Source organism: Brachypodium distachyon, chromosome 1 (genome assembly GCF_000005505.3).
Source record: "Brachypodium distachyon strain Bd21 chromosome 1, Brachypodium_distachyon_v3.0, whole genome shotgun sequence".
In the NCBI taxonomy this organism is placed as follows: domain Eukaryota; kingdom Viridiplantae; phylum Streptophyta; class Magnoliopsida; order Poales; family Poaceae; genus Brachypodium; species Brachypodium distachyon.
The window spans coordinates 51,546,191-51,561,629 of record NC_016131.3 but is presented as its reverse complement, the minus strand read 5'-3'; the positions used below and the strand labels follow the sequence as shown (position 1 = coordinate 51,561,629).

At 45.4% G+C, this 15,439-nt stretch overlaps 1 protein-coding gene across 4 annotated transcripts; it reads left to right on the top strand.

Annotated features, from left to right (window-relative positions):
• Nucleotides 1–6,274: 6,274 nt before the first annotated feature.
• Nucleotides 6,275–10,288, top strand: LOC100833511. Of its 4 annotated transcripts, XM_010229881.3 has the most exons (6): nt 6,275–6,433; nt 7,214–8,148; nt 8,240–8,440; nt 8,918–9,113; nt 9,761–9,951; nt 10,041–10,288. In XM_010229881.3, exons 2-5 carry the CDS (start codon nt 7,234–7,236, stop codon nt 9,943–9,945), a joined length of 1,497 nt encoding a protein of 498 aa, XP_010228183.1. In that variant the 5' UTR covers nt 6,275–6,433; nt 7,214–7,233; the 3' UTR covers nt 9,946–9,951; nt 10,041–10,288. The 4 variants fall into 4 exon arrangements, with proteins under 4 accessions (XP_010228183.1, XP_010228182.1, XP_003557312.1 ...); XM_010229880.3 differs by having other exon boundaries at nt 9,761–10,255; XM_003557264.4 differs by having other exon boundaries at nt 6,276–6,433; nt 7,289–8,148; nt 9,761–10,255.
• Nucleotides 10,289–15,439: the final 5,151 nt, after the last annotated feature.

Here is a 15,439-nt window from a genome sequence, read left to right as displayed (position 1 = left end):
AAGAAAGTGTGAGTCTCTTCTTTTCCCATAGCTCGTATGGGGTGACTTCTTTATCTTTTGTGGGAACACGATTTAGGACATGACACGAAGTCAATAGCGCCTCCACCCACCATGCCTTGGATAAACCAGCAGTGTCTAACATGGCGTTGACCAAGTCAGTCAGCGTGCGGTTTTTCCTCTCAGCAACCCCGTTTGACTGGGGCGAATAGGAAGGCGTCCTCTCATGGACTATGCCATGTTCCTCACAAAATGAATTAAACTCACTGGAGAAATATTCTCCACCGCGGTCAGACCGCAAACGTTTAATTTTCTTCTCAAGTTGATTCTCTACTTCAGCTTTATAGATCTTAAAATAATGCAATGCTTCATCCTTTGATTTTAATAAATACACATAACAGAATCTAGTCGCATCATCTATGAAAGACATAAAGTAACGTTTTCCACCTTTGGTTAATACACCGTTCATCTCACAAAGATCAGAATGTATGAGCTCTAACGGTGCTAGGTTCCTCTCCTCAGCAGCCTTGTGAGGCTTGCGAGGCTGCTTCGCTTGCACACAAGCTTGGCACTTCGAACTTTTAGCCACAGTGATTTTAGGGATTAAACTCAGATTTGCTAATCGCGTCATGCAACCAAAATTAATGTGACAAAGTCGTGAATGCCAAACATTAGAGTCATTATTAATAGAATTGACGCTGTTCACGACCTTATTACAAAAATCCGAAAGGGATAAGCGGAACAAACCTCCGCACTCATAACCTTTACCAATAAATTGTCCATACTTAGACACGATAACTTTATTGGACTCAAACACTAACTTAAATCCATCCTTGCAAACGAGGGATCCACTAACAAGATTCTTCTGAATGGAGGGCACATGCTGCACGTTCCTCAGCTGCACGATCTTTCCCGAAGTAAACTTCAGATCCACCGTGCCAACACCATGAACAGAAGCATGGGCGCCGTTCCCCATTATCACTGAGGAGCTGATGGCCTGATATGAAGAAAACAAGGAAATATCAGCACACACATGAATAGTTGCGCCTGTATCGACCCACCAATCGGTGGACTGACATACAGAAAATACAGTAAATAAATTACCATACCTGCCTGCATCTTCATTGTTGCCAATGGTCAAATTAGCAAACTTTTGCCGAATCTGTCCTCCTTTGCGATCCTTGCAGTTACTCGCCCAATGGCCAAGTCCTCCGCACACAAAGCAAGGATCCTTGTCCTTGTTGCCTCCTTTCTTCTTCTTCTTGAAAGTGGTAGTGTTCTTTGGACCAGCATTATTGAATGCCTTTCCCTTTCCCTTGTTATTACTGTTGTTGTGGTTGTTCCTCTGAACCATGTTGGCAGTGGACGTACCCTCTTGTGTGTTGCCTTTGGGGCCAGCATCTTTTGCTCTCGCCTTCTCCTCAACATCAAGAGTCTCAATCAGGTTCTCCACAGAGATTTCTTGTCTCTTGTGTTTTAGTGAAGTACTAAAGTTCCTCCACTAGGGAGAAAGCTTGGCGATGATGCCCCCGGCGACAAACTTGTCGGGTAGTGGACACTTGAATTGCTCAAGTTCCTTAGCCATAGTCAGTAACTCATGAGCTTGTTCCACTACAGATCGGTTTGCAACCATCTTATAGTCAAAGAACTGCTCCATGACGTACAGCTCACTACCAGCGTCAGATGCGCCAAACTTGGCATCGAGCGCATCCCACAACTCTTTGGCATCCTGATAGTGCAGATAAGCATCAACGAGCTTATCTCCCAGCACACTACAGATCGCACCGACGACTACAACACAAGCCTCAACATACAACTGCTGAGAAGCAATTGTTTGAGTCTTCCCGTGTTGTACCGCCCACCATGCACCCATAGCCACGAGCCACATATGACATTTATACTGCCACCTATTAAAGTGCAGTCCAGTAAACACAGGTGGTTTCAATGCGACAGCAAATTGAGACATCGAAAATTGCCTACACGCATAAGGTTTTTGGATTGTTGAATAATTAGGTAATTTCGATGAATATTTAATCCAGAAGGACAGTGTGTAAAACATGTAGCACATTATATCATGCAAACTAGACAAATTAAATAGCAACGCACAGCAATAAAACTCATCTAATTTCACGACATGAATAATAGAACTACTAATCAAAATCAACAAGAAAGAGCAGATTACGTACGGTGCTGTGCTCTTTTCTTGTGTTTGTTTGTTGAGGTCGGTGACGAGTCCAGTGGCGTCGATGTTCACGCCGGCAGTAGCTGCAGCCTTGACTCCCTCCTGAGCAGCGGCCAGTGCCTGCGCTTGCGCCTGTGCAGCAGCAGTTGCCTGGGCTTGGAGTTGGGCAGCCTGCTGCTGTGGTTGGAGTTGTGCAGCCTGCTGCTGCTGGGCTAGAGCGGCAGTCTGAGCCGCGGGATCTCCGAGGTCGTCGGCCATTGGTGATGAAGATGCCGACGAAACAGAGACGTGAAGAAGCGAGCAGTCGCGTGAGAACGCTCCCCAAAAACCTTATCGACCGTCTCCCGGGCAGGATCTCGAAGGTCGGGGTTCCGGAGGCCTGCTCTCCTGGCGATCTGTGCACGCAGTCGACGGGATGGAGTAGCAGTTGGCGGCGAACAACGAGATTGGATCGTGGGCGTGACGGCTAGGGTTTTGGCGTCGTCCGTTCGGAGGCCGGGGTAGTCTTATTATATAGGCACGCAGGTGGACTTCGGTTCGGTTTAGGAAACCAAAACCGACTCCGCAATTATCGTGATTTGTTACGCGTCCGCAACGGATTCCGACTGCCAAAAAGATAAGCACGACCCGGCACGGCTCGAACTCGATCCACAAAACGCGACGCGCATCGTGGCGAGGCGAGCGGAGGAGGAGGTGCGCGCGTAGGGATTTCCCTTGCTCATTTGATCAAGAGGTGAGAACCAACATACCTTATATATTGGTCCAACTCCCTCTAAACTAGCAATGTGGGACTATTCCCACTTCCTCATCCCACTACATGAATGGGCTTTTGAGATTTTCCGGAAATTAATTTCAGATTGGACTTTGGCCTAACCCAAAATTCCAACAGCTTCTTCGGCCGCTTCCCAGCGGAACCCCCGGCGGTCTCTAGCCGCGCCAGCATGGGCACGCCGACAAGTATGGCGTCCATCTCAGCCCCATCGACTTCCTCCGAATCCCCATCCTCGTACAGCACGCGGAAGTTCCCCGCCTCGGCGTCGTACGCTCCACCACGCCCTCCGAACACCCCGAACACCGTGAACGCCTTCCTCACCGCCCTCCCCACCAGCTCCTCCATACCGCCTCTGCCACCGGCGAAATCCTAGGGTTAGCGGCACAGAGAGGAGGACCCTGGGGCCGCCGGTGCTTGCCGGGGCGGATCAGGGCGAATCTCCTAGGGTTCGGGCCGGATCGGCGGGCGGGGATTCAGGACTCCGCTGCGAGGGGCTTGGGGTTTGGGCTGCTGTTAGGGACAGGGGCGGGGGGCGCGCGGTTGTGGCGGGCTAGGCGGAGGAACAGGTGACGACGAAGGTAGAGGACGTCGGATGTGTGTGGGATCGGTTTGAATTTTGGAAAACAGAAGGACTAAAGCGCAAAATCGCCAGACGGACGAAACCCAACGACGGAAACGCTACTGCTTTTATTAAAAGATAAAGCAGAAGTCCAAACAAACAAGATCTTACTCAGTCTTCATATTAATTGTATTAAATCAGAGACAATTAACATGGATGTAATGAAGTACAGTACCTATTTTCATGATTCAACTTGACATTTTTATTCACACGTGCAGTTCAACTCTCGCTAAACTAGCACGTGGCTCCACGAGAGACGTTGATCAGAGGGTTTTTGAAAATAAGTTTGCCGATCGATGTAAATTTACAAAGAATGGCTTTCTAATTCTAGCTTTATCATTATCCAGATCGTTTCTAGGGTATCATTTCCTCATGCTTGCTCGCTCAAATTCCTCCAAATCCCTAACCATATGTCTAGACCAAATAGCAATTCACCCCTTTTGTTTGGTCACCTGCCTAGCACCACATCCACGTCCATGGCTCCGCCGCAACTTGATCGGGTCTGGTTTTTCCTTAAATGTCGCAAGCATCTAAACCATTGCATCATCTCATAGTCAAAACCCATCGACCATATAATGTCCTAAACCGAGAAGCAAGAGGAAACAAAGCACTAACAATTCGTTTGGAAGTCCTCATTTCATTTCAATTGGTAGAAATGAAATCAAAATTTGATAAGATCTTATTTGGATGAATTTGAATTTTGGATTCAAAATCATGTTTGTCCGCCACACGAATTTGTAGAATAAGAGACAAATCCGAAAGAACATGACCCTTTTGCTCAAGGTAACACATTATGGCGTGGAGATTGTCTAGCTCGACGCCGCATACCGTATTGAAAAAACATAATGCTAAATCTTATTGTTTTCGTAAGCGAAGCGAGAAAACAAAACATCAACACCAAGCATAGCGACGCTGAGTTGGCTGAGCCCAACACCAAAAGTCATGGCGCTAGGCCGTCTAGCCTTCAGCGGGTTTTCTCGATTCACTTGTGCAAATGAAGTTTCTTTTTTCATTACTAGTACAATCCCAGTGCATTGCCACGGCCTCTTCAACACCTGCACATGAAAATTCATGTTTATAGAAAGAACAAAAATTTAATTTGACATCAAGAAGTTACAGAATCACGAAGTTACATAATGCAACATCACTGGCAAAGCTTCTGTTTACGGCTAATGCATGCATATTTCCTTTGTGAAATCAACAATCCACAGTCACGTTGGTTATCGTCATGAGATTTGGCTCCACTTGATCATCCTCTAGCACGTGAAGAAATAACTCCAGCCCCGCCTCACACTCATGGTTCTCAGAATGTCCAGCAACCATCGCGTTCCATGAGACGCAGTCCATCAAACACCTTCCGCACAGCCTCAACATCACCACACTTGGAATACATAGTCACGATTGCATTCAACGCATCGACCTCGACTCACATCCCGGTCGGGCATTTTCACGAACACCCTCAACGCGTGCCATGACTCCCCGAACCGGAGGCGTTCTTGAGGCGGAGCCCGAAGGTGGCCTATGCGACGGGCGCGCGCGGCACCACTCGCAAAGGTGGAAGAGCGCCACTCAGGCGTCCTCATCGAGTGGCTCCGGGGAGGACTCAAGCAGTCAGAGCGCATGTGGCAGCTCCCCATCCGTGCAGAGCGCTCGCAGCACCACGCTCGGGGTGGCGGAGAACGTGGAGGCCGCCACCGCTGACGTTGACAACACCGACCCGGTGGCGCGAGGAGGCTGGGCGCGCAATGAGCTGAGGTGCTTGTTCCGCGGGCTCGTGGGTGGGAGGGTTACGGGGAGCGGACAGAGGCAAGGAGGAGCGGGGGAGGGTAAGGGTGGTGCTTGGTGGGCGTAGGAGGAGCTGGACACACACAGTCGCCGCCACCGCTCGGATCTCAGGCCACCGGCGCTGTCGCCCGCCTCTGTGCCGCGGGCGTCGGACGGCACAGAGCGCAGGAGGCCGCTGGATGGATGGCGCGGAGCAGCGAGGGAGGGTCGGACTAGGCGGAGCTACGGCCGGGGCACCGAGTTGGGCGACGGTGGTGGAGAATTTGCCAAAGGCCTAGAGTTTCCTTCGTGTGGAGGATCCCTTTCGTGGGGACTGGCCGACCGGGGAGAAACGACGTGTGCAGACCGTGGGTTGATTCTTGAAAACTGGAGGGGGCAAAACGCAAATATGCACGGCGGATGACGACGAAGGAAACACTCATCTCTTTATTATTAGGTGTAGATACCATGATGCATGGCATTGTCATTTGTTTTAAGTTTTCTAAACACTCCTCCCTTTATTATTAGACGTAGATACCATGATGCATGGCGTTGTCATTTGTTTTCAGTTTTCTAAACCAAAAATGCTAGTCTCTCTGATCCATAATAAGTGTCTAGCATTTCCTCCGACCAGAATTACTTGTCACTGATTTAGTACAAATTCTGTATTAAATTTAGGACAAGTAATATGTATCGAAGCAGTACAATTTATCCAATATATACATGACAAAAGAAATAAAAAACGCCGTAAATACAAAATAAGAACAAAAAGTAACAAAACAACGCTCACAGGGAAATAAAAAGAAAACAAAAAGAAAAAGAGAAGAAGAAAATGGAAAAGAAATTGCAGTTGAAAACGCCATGAAAAAAAAAGTGGTGGTTCTCCTCTGCTGGGCCGGACCCTCTTTCAGATTTCCGGGCAGCCTCCGCGACGCGACCCAAGAAGAAAATAACAGGCATCGCGTAGACGAAAACAAAAACGAATCCGGGCAAGCAACCGGCTCCTTGGCCGTCTCATCTTCCCCTTTCTTTCTTCCGTGTTCAAGGTCTCCTGGATCCTGATTCCGTTCGATTCGCCTCGCCTCCACTCCGATGATAGGTGCGCTTTATCTCTGTATTGGTTTTGTTTGCACACAACCTCTATCCATGTTTGCTTGCATCTCGGCAGGTTTCCCTTTTCTAGGGTTCATTGTTTCGTGTTACGGTTGTCTCGCCCGGGTACTTTCTGGTAGGAAGTTTCTTGCTAGTTGACCCTTTTGTTTCCTGCTGCTCTTCTTATGGTAGATTGGGTATATAAAGTGCATTTATTGCTGTATGATTGGCAAATTTTGTTCTTATCGTTCGACCGTACTAGTTATCGTATATTGGGTGTATCCAGTTCATGCTTTGACCTTAATTGAGTTTATGGCTTATGCCCTGTGTTCGGTTTGAAGCTGGTTTTGGCCTAGAAAGGATAGAGATAGCACTTGAATGAGAGTGACCATAGAAATTTTGCCCTTTTTTAGTAACTGCAGAAGAATTTGTTCGCATTCTTGAGGTGCCATATAATATCCGTGCTATCTGTCTCCTAAAGATTATACTCCCTCCGATCCTAAATTCTTGTGGTGGTTTTTAGTTCAAATTCTGATCCTAAATTCTTGTTGCGGGTTTAGTTCAAAACTAAACCCACGACATGAATTTTTAGAACCGGAGGGTGTACTAATTTATTGGAGTGTGCGAAAACTTGGTGTATCCTTGTTGATGGGGAAATTGACTACTTATTTCCTTTTCTCAATTTAGCAATTGCCCTCTACTAATTCCTCATCTGGCATTGTCTATGCAGATTCTTGCACATCTGATATGTTAATGCGTGCAACATTTTTCGGTTTTGTTATTTCAGATATTTTTATCTAGTTACAGATGACTATGACACCCTCTAGTGAGGTTTACTCTTATCACTCGTTACCTGCACCAGGAGTTGAATACGGTCTTAAGGACGAGATCCAATCGAAGGTTATGGGTACTATAGGGAATGTGATGAACTCATTTGATCCAAAATCGTTGCCTCAGCAACTAGAAGGGGCACTGGGAACAGCTGGAAACATCATTAACTCCCTCGAGTCAAAATTGTCCGGCCAAAAGACGTTTGATTTCGATGGTGGAAATGATATTCTTGATGGATATGAATGCCCTGACGACTATTGGGGCTCTGTACCAGTGAGGGCACCAAAGCCAGTTAACATTAGAAACCTGCTGGGTGGTATGATTGCAATCATTGGTCGCAGTTGTAAAAATGATGAATTTCAGGAATCGAAGGACTCTAGGACTAGCGTTTCATTCTTGGGCTCAAGTAGTGATGGAGATACATCCTTGCATTCCTCCGTCTATGCACCAAGTGCTCCACCATTGCTTGATGAAGAAGCCTTGGGTTACAATATTTATCGGGTTGTATTAGAGGCCGAACCACCAGAATGGCTACCCGATAGTTATGCTAACTTGTGCATGCAGTGTGCTGCGCCTTTCACTGCTATTGCTTGTGGAAGGCATCATTGTCGTTTCTGTGGAGGGATATTTTGCAGGGCATGTTCGAAAGGCAGATGTCTTTTGCCAGCAAAGTTCCGTGAGCGGAATCCACAAAGGGTTTGCGATGCATGTTATGATAGGCTTGATCCGTTGCAGAACTTATTGATTAATTCTGTCAGCAATGCTACACAAAGTGCAAAGCATGATGTCATGGATTGGACATCTGCAAGAGGGTGGTTAAATTTGCCTATTGGACTAACAATGGAACACGAGATATACAAGGCAGCAATTTCCTTGGGGAGCTATAGTCAGGTGTTTGAATTCTGTTTCCATTTGCTTACCATATTTACATGTTTAATTGCAACATCTGCCTGGATAATAAGCAATAAACACTTCAATGCAGGTTGCAAGGATAAACCCGGAAAAATCTATTCCTCATGCAGTTCTTAGTGGAGCAAGTGGGCTTGCTATCCTGACAGTTGTAAAAGCTGGTGCATTTCTTACATACAAACTGGGAACTGGCCTAGTAGTTGCTCGAAGACCAGATGGATCATGGTCTCCACCGTCTGCTATACTCTCAACTGGATTAGGATGGGGAGCACAGGTAGTAGCTAGGTTGCAAAATTCTTCTCTGCATCTTTATGCGGCTGACATCTAATTCATCAATTTATTGCATCCCTGTGAAGGTGTTACGTAGGAATAATTGCATCCCGTAACCTACTATTTTCATTTCAAAGTTTCATTGTTGCAATTCCTATCAAAACCGTGTACCAGATTCATGCTTTTAGAATGAAACGGTGCTTACATTATTTGTTATTTCTTTGTGTTATTTGTTAGTGAAACTTTGAAACCAAACTTACATATGGGTAAATAGCCACTTGCTGTGTTTCCTGAACATTACATGGAATTGTCTGCTTTGTGTAGAACAATGTCTTTGGAGTTCTACTAAGAAAAATCATGTTGGGTGTTGATTGTTGTCTAAAATTAATAGTTCATGATTTTTGCCATTGTTCTTGTAGTAATTTCAATATAGGTGTGGTATGATGCCTTTCATGTTGCATACTTAATCTTGAACATACAGTTTGGTGGCGAGTTGATGGATTTCATCATAGTGCTTCATGGTCCGGAAGCTGTGAAGACCTTCAGCAGCCGAATGCATTTCTCCCTTGGGGCAGGTTTAAGTGCTGCAGCAGGACCTGTTGGCAGAGTATTAGAAGCTGATATTAGAGCTGGTCATAAAGGCTCGGGAATTTGCTATACATATAGTTGCAGCAAAGGTAATGATTTTGTTCAATTTCATTTTGTAGGCTCCTTGTATTATTTGACGTCCAGTTCTGTTTGCACTGCTGGACATGAATGCAGTAGTCATGCAGTGAGCTGTAATGAACAAGAAAAATAAATATGAGATGACTGGCAGTGTATTTAGATCAGGAGCCAGCTCCAAAATAAATAAATATGAGATGAACTTACTGCTTATGCAAGTTTTTTCGGTGATGTTAAGGCTTGATCTGTTTCTTGTTTACATCTCAAAATGCATTCAGAGCAGAATAAGGGTACCTTGACATGAAATTAGTGACAAGTTCTTTCAGAAATACTAAGCTTGTATTTGGTATTCTTGTTCTACCCTACTCTAATACTCGTGGACCAAAAAAATAGAGTCCAATAAAAACTTAGAATACAAGATGCGTAGCATTAAGCTTAGGTGGTACTCCCTCCGATCCATAAAAAGTGTCGCCCATTTTGTACTTAGTATAAATTTTGTACTAAGTGGGCAACACTTTTTATGGATCAGAGGAAGTAGTCAAGTAGCTGTTTTATTACTAGGAAGATTCTACAAGTGCTAATCTTCGTCCCATTCTATCTTGCTCATACATCAGGGCCCGGTGCTACTACTGATTGTTAGTTATTTATGATGACCTGACAGGTGCATTTATTGGGGTTTCACTCGAAGGGAACTTTGTTGCCACCAGGATGGGTGCCAACCTGCGGTTTTACGGTGACCCGTATCTGACAACCGGCGACATTCTTATGGGGAATGTGGACCAACCAAATGCTGCTAAATTTCTGTACAAAGCACTGGATGACCTGTACTCGAGTCTGGATTGCTAGCACCATGTAACTCTCAATCTGTACAATATTTAATTTGATTCCAACTGTAATTAGATGCGTTGATTCTAAAAATGCTTCTTCATTTTGGCGGGCAGGGTTTGTTCCATCGGTATGACTGAAAAATGCCAGATGGACAGCTGCTGCGTGTCATTCCATAAGGTGGAAGTCTGTAAAGTTATGCGAAACATAAACATGTTCAAACTACTATTTGTGCGAAGATGTTAGATTTGGGTGAAGAGGAAAAGCAATGTAATGACTTAAAAATCCTAGCAGAAAATGGATGTGTAAACTAAAATTCCGAGGTGGGATATGACAGAAACTATGTAAGATCCAGTAAATCTTATCAATGTGTGTTATGAAATAAAAATATATTCTAAACACATTTATTTTCATTGACACTACATAAATGAAGACTACCTAATTAGGGCAGCCTGTGCTTTTCTGCTCGTTTGCCATTCCATGCCACCAGGCAGGTTTTACTGTTCTGTTGAAAGCAAACTGTAAAAAAAAAGAGCTACTCCCTCCGATTCATATTAATTGTTTTAAATTTGTCTAAGTATGGATGTATCTATGTCTAAAAAACATCTAGATACATGTAATATTTTGACAACTAATATGGATCGGAGGAAGTACATTTTATTGTTTTTTTTGGGAAACAATAGATCAATGATCTATTGTTGTTTTATATTAATGAAACAAAATAAAGGATATTTACAGGGCGGATAACATCAAGTTATCACACCAAAGTTAGAGCTAACGAAAACTGTCCAGCCAGCTCGTAAACTGACACTAATTCTTTCTTTTAGCTATATGGAAAACAAGGTTAAGTTCCCCTTTGAAGATCTGCCTGCATCTATAGAGAGATGCAGTAATGCCATCGAAAATAAACTCATTGCAAGATTTTCAAATGCTTCAGCATACCAGCGATGTGATCTTCATATGGAACGGGACGCCAAGTCGCCTCTTAAGGTCCATGATGTTCTGATGGACATTATGATGAGGATCAAAACCAGGGCAGCTAGCTCCAGCATGCCAATGAGAAGGGACAGTGGAAAAAAAGATGATCTCTTGTCTCCAGCTGAATTCCCTAACAAAGGACGCATGTGTAGGCAGGCAGATGAAAGTTATTTTGCTGGAGCAACGCCCTGGTATTTAGCCTATTGATGATCATAAGCCAAATGAAAACCTTATGTTTAAGTTCGCAGCATGAATCCCAAATCCATTTGAGGGTAGGAGGGATATCAATATGATCAATGAGAAGGTCGTATGTCTGTGCAGTGCTGAATGCATTCAAGTTAGCAGGTAGTCTCCAACTGTCATGCTGATGGCTAATGTCCAGAGAGTTCACCCTAGCATTCAGCAACTGGACCTGGTCAAATGCCATGGTGGATAATGGGGTGGCAAATAGGGTAATCCTGTCATTGCAGTAAATCACATCATGTATTGAGATGTCTTTGTGAAGTGCAAAGGAGAAAAGCTGGGGCCATTCCTGTGAAAATGGGGTATCAGACCATGTATCATTCCAGAAGCTGATAGTCTGTCCTGATTGAATGGTGCAAGATGCAAGTGCCTCCATCATATGCTTCAGGTTATCTTTCCACCAAAATGATGGAGCACCATGTTGCTCAAGTGATGAACCACTTGGATAGTACAATTCCCGGTGCAAATGAACCCATGGCAGATCAGTGTGGTTCAGGAACTTGTGGACATTTTTCATAAGGAGTGCTTTGTTCTGAATGGCCAAAATTTTCACTCCAAGTCCCCCCTCCTTTTTTGGTTTGCAGACCATCTCCCAGGAAGCTAATGGTTTTTTTTTCTTAGTGATATCTTGTCCTCTCCAAAGGCAATGTCTTCGGTATTTGCCAATCTGAGTGATCACATCCACAGGCAGGAGGAACGTGCTCATGTAAAATGTAGGGAGTGAAGTGAGAATAGAATTATCAAGCTGCAGTCTGCCACCGTAGGAGAGCATGGATGAGAAGCAAGTCAGTCTCTTCTCAATCCTTTGAATGAGAGGAAGGAACTCCTCAATCTTGGGTTTGGTGCTGCCCATGGGAAGTCCAAGATAAGTGAATGGCAGTGTGCCAACCTGGCATCCAATGATAATAGCAAGCTCTTGAGCTTTTTTAGGCTGGAGATTGATGGGGATCAAGTTAGATTTATGGAAATTAACCTTCAGACCAGTGGATGTATGGAATTGCTGCACAATATCCTGCAAGAAGATCAGCCGAGTGGGATCTGCCTGCATGATAATGAGAGTATCATCTGCATATTGAATGATAGGAAAATCAGGGCAGACATTGGTTCTGATAGGCTTAGTGAGCTAGCCATGATGCATATCAGAGTTGATGATAGTCTGGAGGAGATCAGCAACCATCACAAACAAGAGTGGTGAGAGTGGGTCACCCTACCACACACCCCTCTTGCAATGAATTATCTTGCCAGGAATGCCGTTAAGGAGAACCTGAGATGTTGCATAATTAAGAATGCACCTGATCCATCCACACCATCTCTCCCCAAACCCTATAGCTTTAAGTATCTGAAGAATTGCACCATATTCAATTTATTGTTTGATGTATCACCGGTCGGGCCTGGATTGTGGCAAGCTGGATTGTTTCCATATTGCCTGAGGCTTTCCACAATGGTGAACCGATGCAAAAGTAAAATTATGGAATCTGCTTCATGCAATTTGTTCCGGTATATTGACTAGTGCATACTTAGCTCCGAGACCCACTAGATATATTATACTCCCTCACTTAATTCGGGACGGAGGGAGTAGTAATAGTGAAACTCTCCGTTCATCCTTTAGAAGTTTTTACAGCACGAGCTCACTCCACTGTCTCTCTTCCCTCTTTCTTTTCCATTGCTTAGTTCTTTGGTCCCGTCCATGTACATGCATCATTCGATGGAATGTCTTATAATGTATAGCCTCCACACTGTGATGAACCGGAGAGCACTCATCCTCATCAGCTTTATGGACCGATCACTACTACAAAACGGTCTATATGTCACGGCACATCAGTAACGGGTCCGGCGCGACCGTTACTGATGAACAGAGCGGGGTCTGCCCATCCCCGCCCAGCCATACATCAGTGGCGGTCGCACGAGGCGCTCGCCACTGATGTACCATCATACCTCGCGAGAGACATCAGTGGCGGTCGGTTAAGAGACGACCGTTACTGATGAACCACGCATCAGTAACTGTCGCCCTAACGCGACCGCCACTGATGTGTGGTACATATCAATAACGGTCGTTCTCGGCGAGCTCCCCGAGTACCCCTCCTTCCTCTCCCTTCCTCCTCTCTCCCCCCCGCATGCGTCGGCGGCCCCCATCCCCATTTTGGAGCTCTGGCGGCCGGTGAGCTCCAATCTTTGAGCCCGAAGCTTCCCTCTCCCTTGCGAGCTCTCTCTCCCTCCCGATCTATCTCGCCGTCCTCCAATTTCTCTCCAAAGTTCCCCAATTTCAAATTTTTTGAGCTTCGGCCGCCGGCCAAAATGCGGCCTCCTCGTCGTCGCCCGGAGCTTCCCTCTACCTTGTGATCTCTCTCTCCCTCTCGATCTTTCTCGCCGGCCTCCAATTTCTCTTCGAATGTCTGTAATTTCAAACTTTTAGTTAGCCTCGGTTAATTTACACCTTAATCCCCTTGTCAACGATTAAGCTAACTATTTTGCTTTGTGTTTTCTTGTGTATTGTGTTGTAGATCAAAGGACCGTTCTTGGATGTACGCCACGGAAAGAATCTCGCAGAAGTCAATCACCGTTAGACGATGCCAGATACTGCAGGATAGTATGATACAGATTCTGTGCGAACTCGAGATGTTCTTCCCTCCATCATTCTTCGATATCATGGTCCATTTAATGATCCACATATGCGATGAGATCTTGTCCCTAGGGCCCTCGTTCCTGCATAACATGTATGGCCCTGAACGATACAACGGGGTTCTGAAGCGCTACGTTCATAACAGATCGCGTCTGGAAGTTAGCATCATGAAAGGTTTTAGGACAGAAGAGTGCATCGAGTTCTGCACGGATTGGTTGGCCGATCAAAAATCAATAGGTGTTCCCGAATCACAGCACAAGGGCAAGCTCGATGGCGAAGGTGGCCTTGGACATTCCTTAATGTCTATGGAAGAGGAAGGGAAGCTGACTTTGAAAGAAAACATTTGGTTGTGTTGCAAACTGTCGATTGCTACCGGCCTTATCAGGAAATGCACATGGAACAACTGCGAAATGAAAACCCTAAAAGAGGAGAAGTCTGGATCCACTGGGAGCACAATAAAACATTCGCAGCGTGGCTGAAGAATTATTGGTACGGCAGGGAGACGACCAATGAATCTGAAGAGACGGTTGCATGTTTGTCACGGGAACCTGCTTACCACGTCTCTACTTGGCAATCATATGCGATCAACGGCTATAACTTCTACACTGCGTCTCAGGAACGTAAAAGCACGTATCAAAATAGTGGTGTAGTCATGACTTCTGAGACCGCGACCGACGACAACAGCAAAACCAAAGCGTTCTTCGGTGTTATCGAGGAGACCTGGGAATTGGAGTACTCGATCACAAAGATCCCAATCTTCCGTGTAAGATGGACCAAAGGTGACAAAGAAGAAAGTCACAGGTTCACGACGATGGTGCTACCTCCTGAGATCCCTCGTGAACAAGTTGACGTGAGAAAAATCCCGGCAAGAGAGGAACCATGGGTCTTTGCTAAACAATGCAAGCAGGTATTCTACATAGACGTCCAGGCAAATAAAGGCCGCGTCGTAGTAAGAAGAGGGAAAATAAGCATTGTTGGAGTGGACAGAGTTACTTCACAAGAAGACTACGAAGGTTTCCATGATCTGACGACCGCCGCAGATGACGAAGAAGCGGAACGCACGATATTAACGAGGAAAAGGAGAGGGAAAAGAAGAAGTGATGGGAGCGAGAGCGAAAAAATACCACAAAACCCTACCTCAGAAGCACTGCTGCGAGGAGTCAAGTTATGACTTACCGAAGGAAGGAGAAGCACTAGTAGTCACATTGTAATGTACTCGTACTGAATTTGAATGCAAACTTTGTACTAAGTGAAATTATGTACTTTTGTGTATGCATGTGATGAATTTTTTGAATTTAATGTAGCACAAATACTAGAGAAATGCATGAATTTATTCGTCAAACATAATTTCAAAGGGACATGTTTTCTAAATTTAAATTGGTACAAATGCCCAACAAGCATAGGAGCACATCAGTAACGGTCAACTACTCTACGACCGCTACTGATGTATAGGTGCTCATCAGTAACGGTCGGTTGCTCTGTCGCCCGTTACTGATGTGCGCACATCAGTAACGGTTGCTTAGTGGCTCGCCCGTTACTGATGTATAGGTGCTCATCATTAACGGTCGCGTGGGAAGGCGACCGCCACTGATGTGCTTCGGCGTATAAAAGGAACGGCCGAAACCCTAGCCCGTTATTCCTCTCGCCTGCGCGTCACTTCCTGGCAGACCAGCA

What these genes read in the sequence shown, in the direction of transcription:
- LOC100833511 (XM_010229881.3), top strand. Translation starts at nt 7,234, where the DNA reads ATGACTATGACACCCTCTAGTGAGGTTTACTCTTATCACTCGTTACCT. An exon ending in CCTTGGGGAGCTATAGTCAG is followed by an intron (nt 8,149 to 8,239) that starts GTGTTTGAATTC and finishes ACTTCAATGCAG; the next exon opens with GTTGCAAGGATAAACCCGGA. An exon ending in GATTAGGATGGGGAGCACAG is followed by an intron (nt 8,441 to 8,917) that starts GTAGTAGCTAGG and finishes TTGAACATACAG; the next exon opens with TTTGGTGGCGAGTTGATGGA.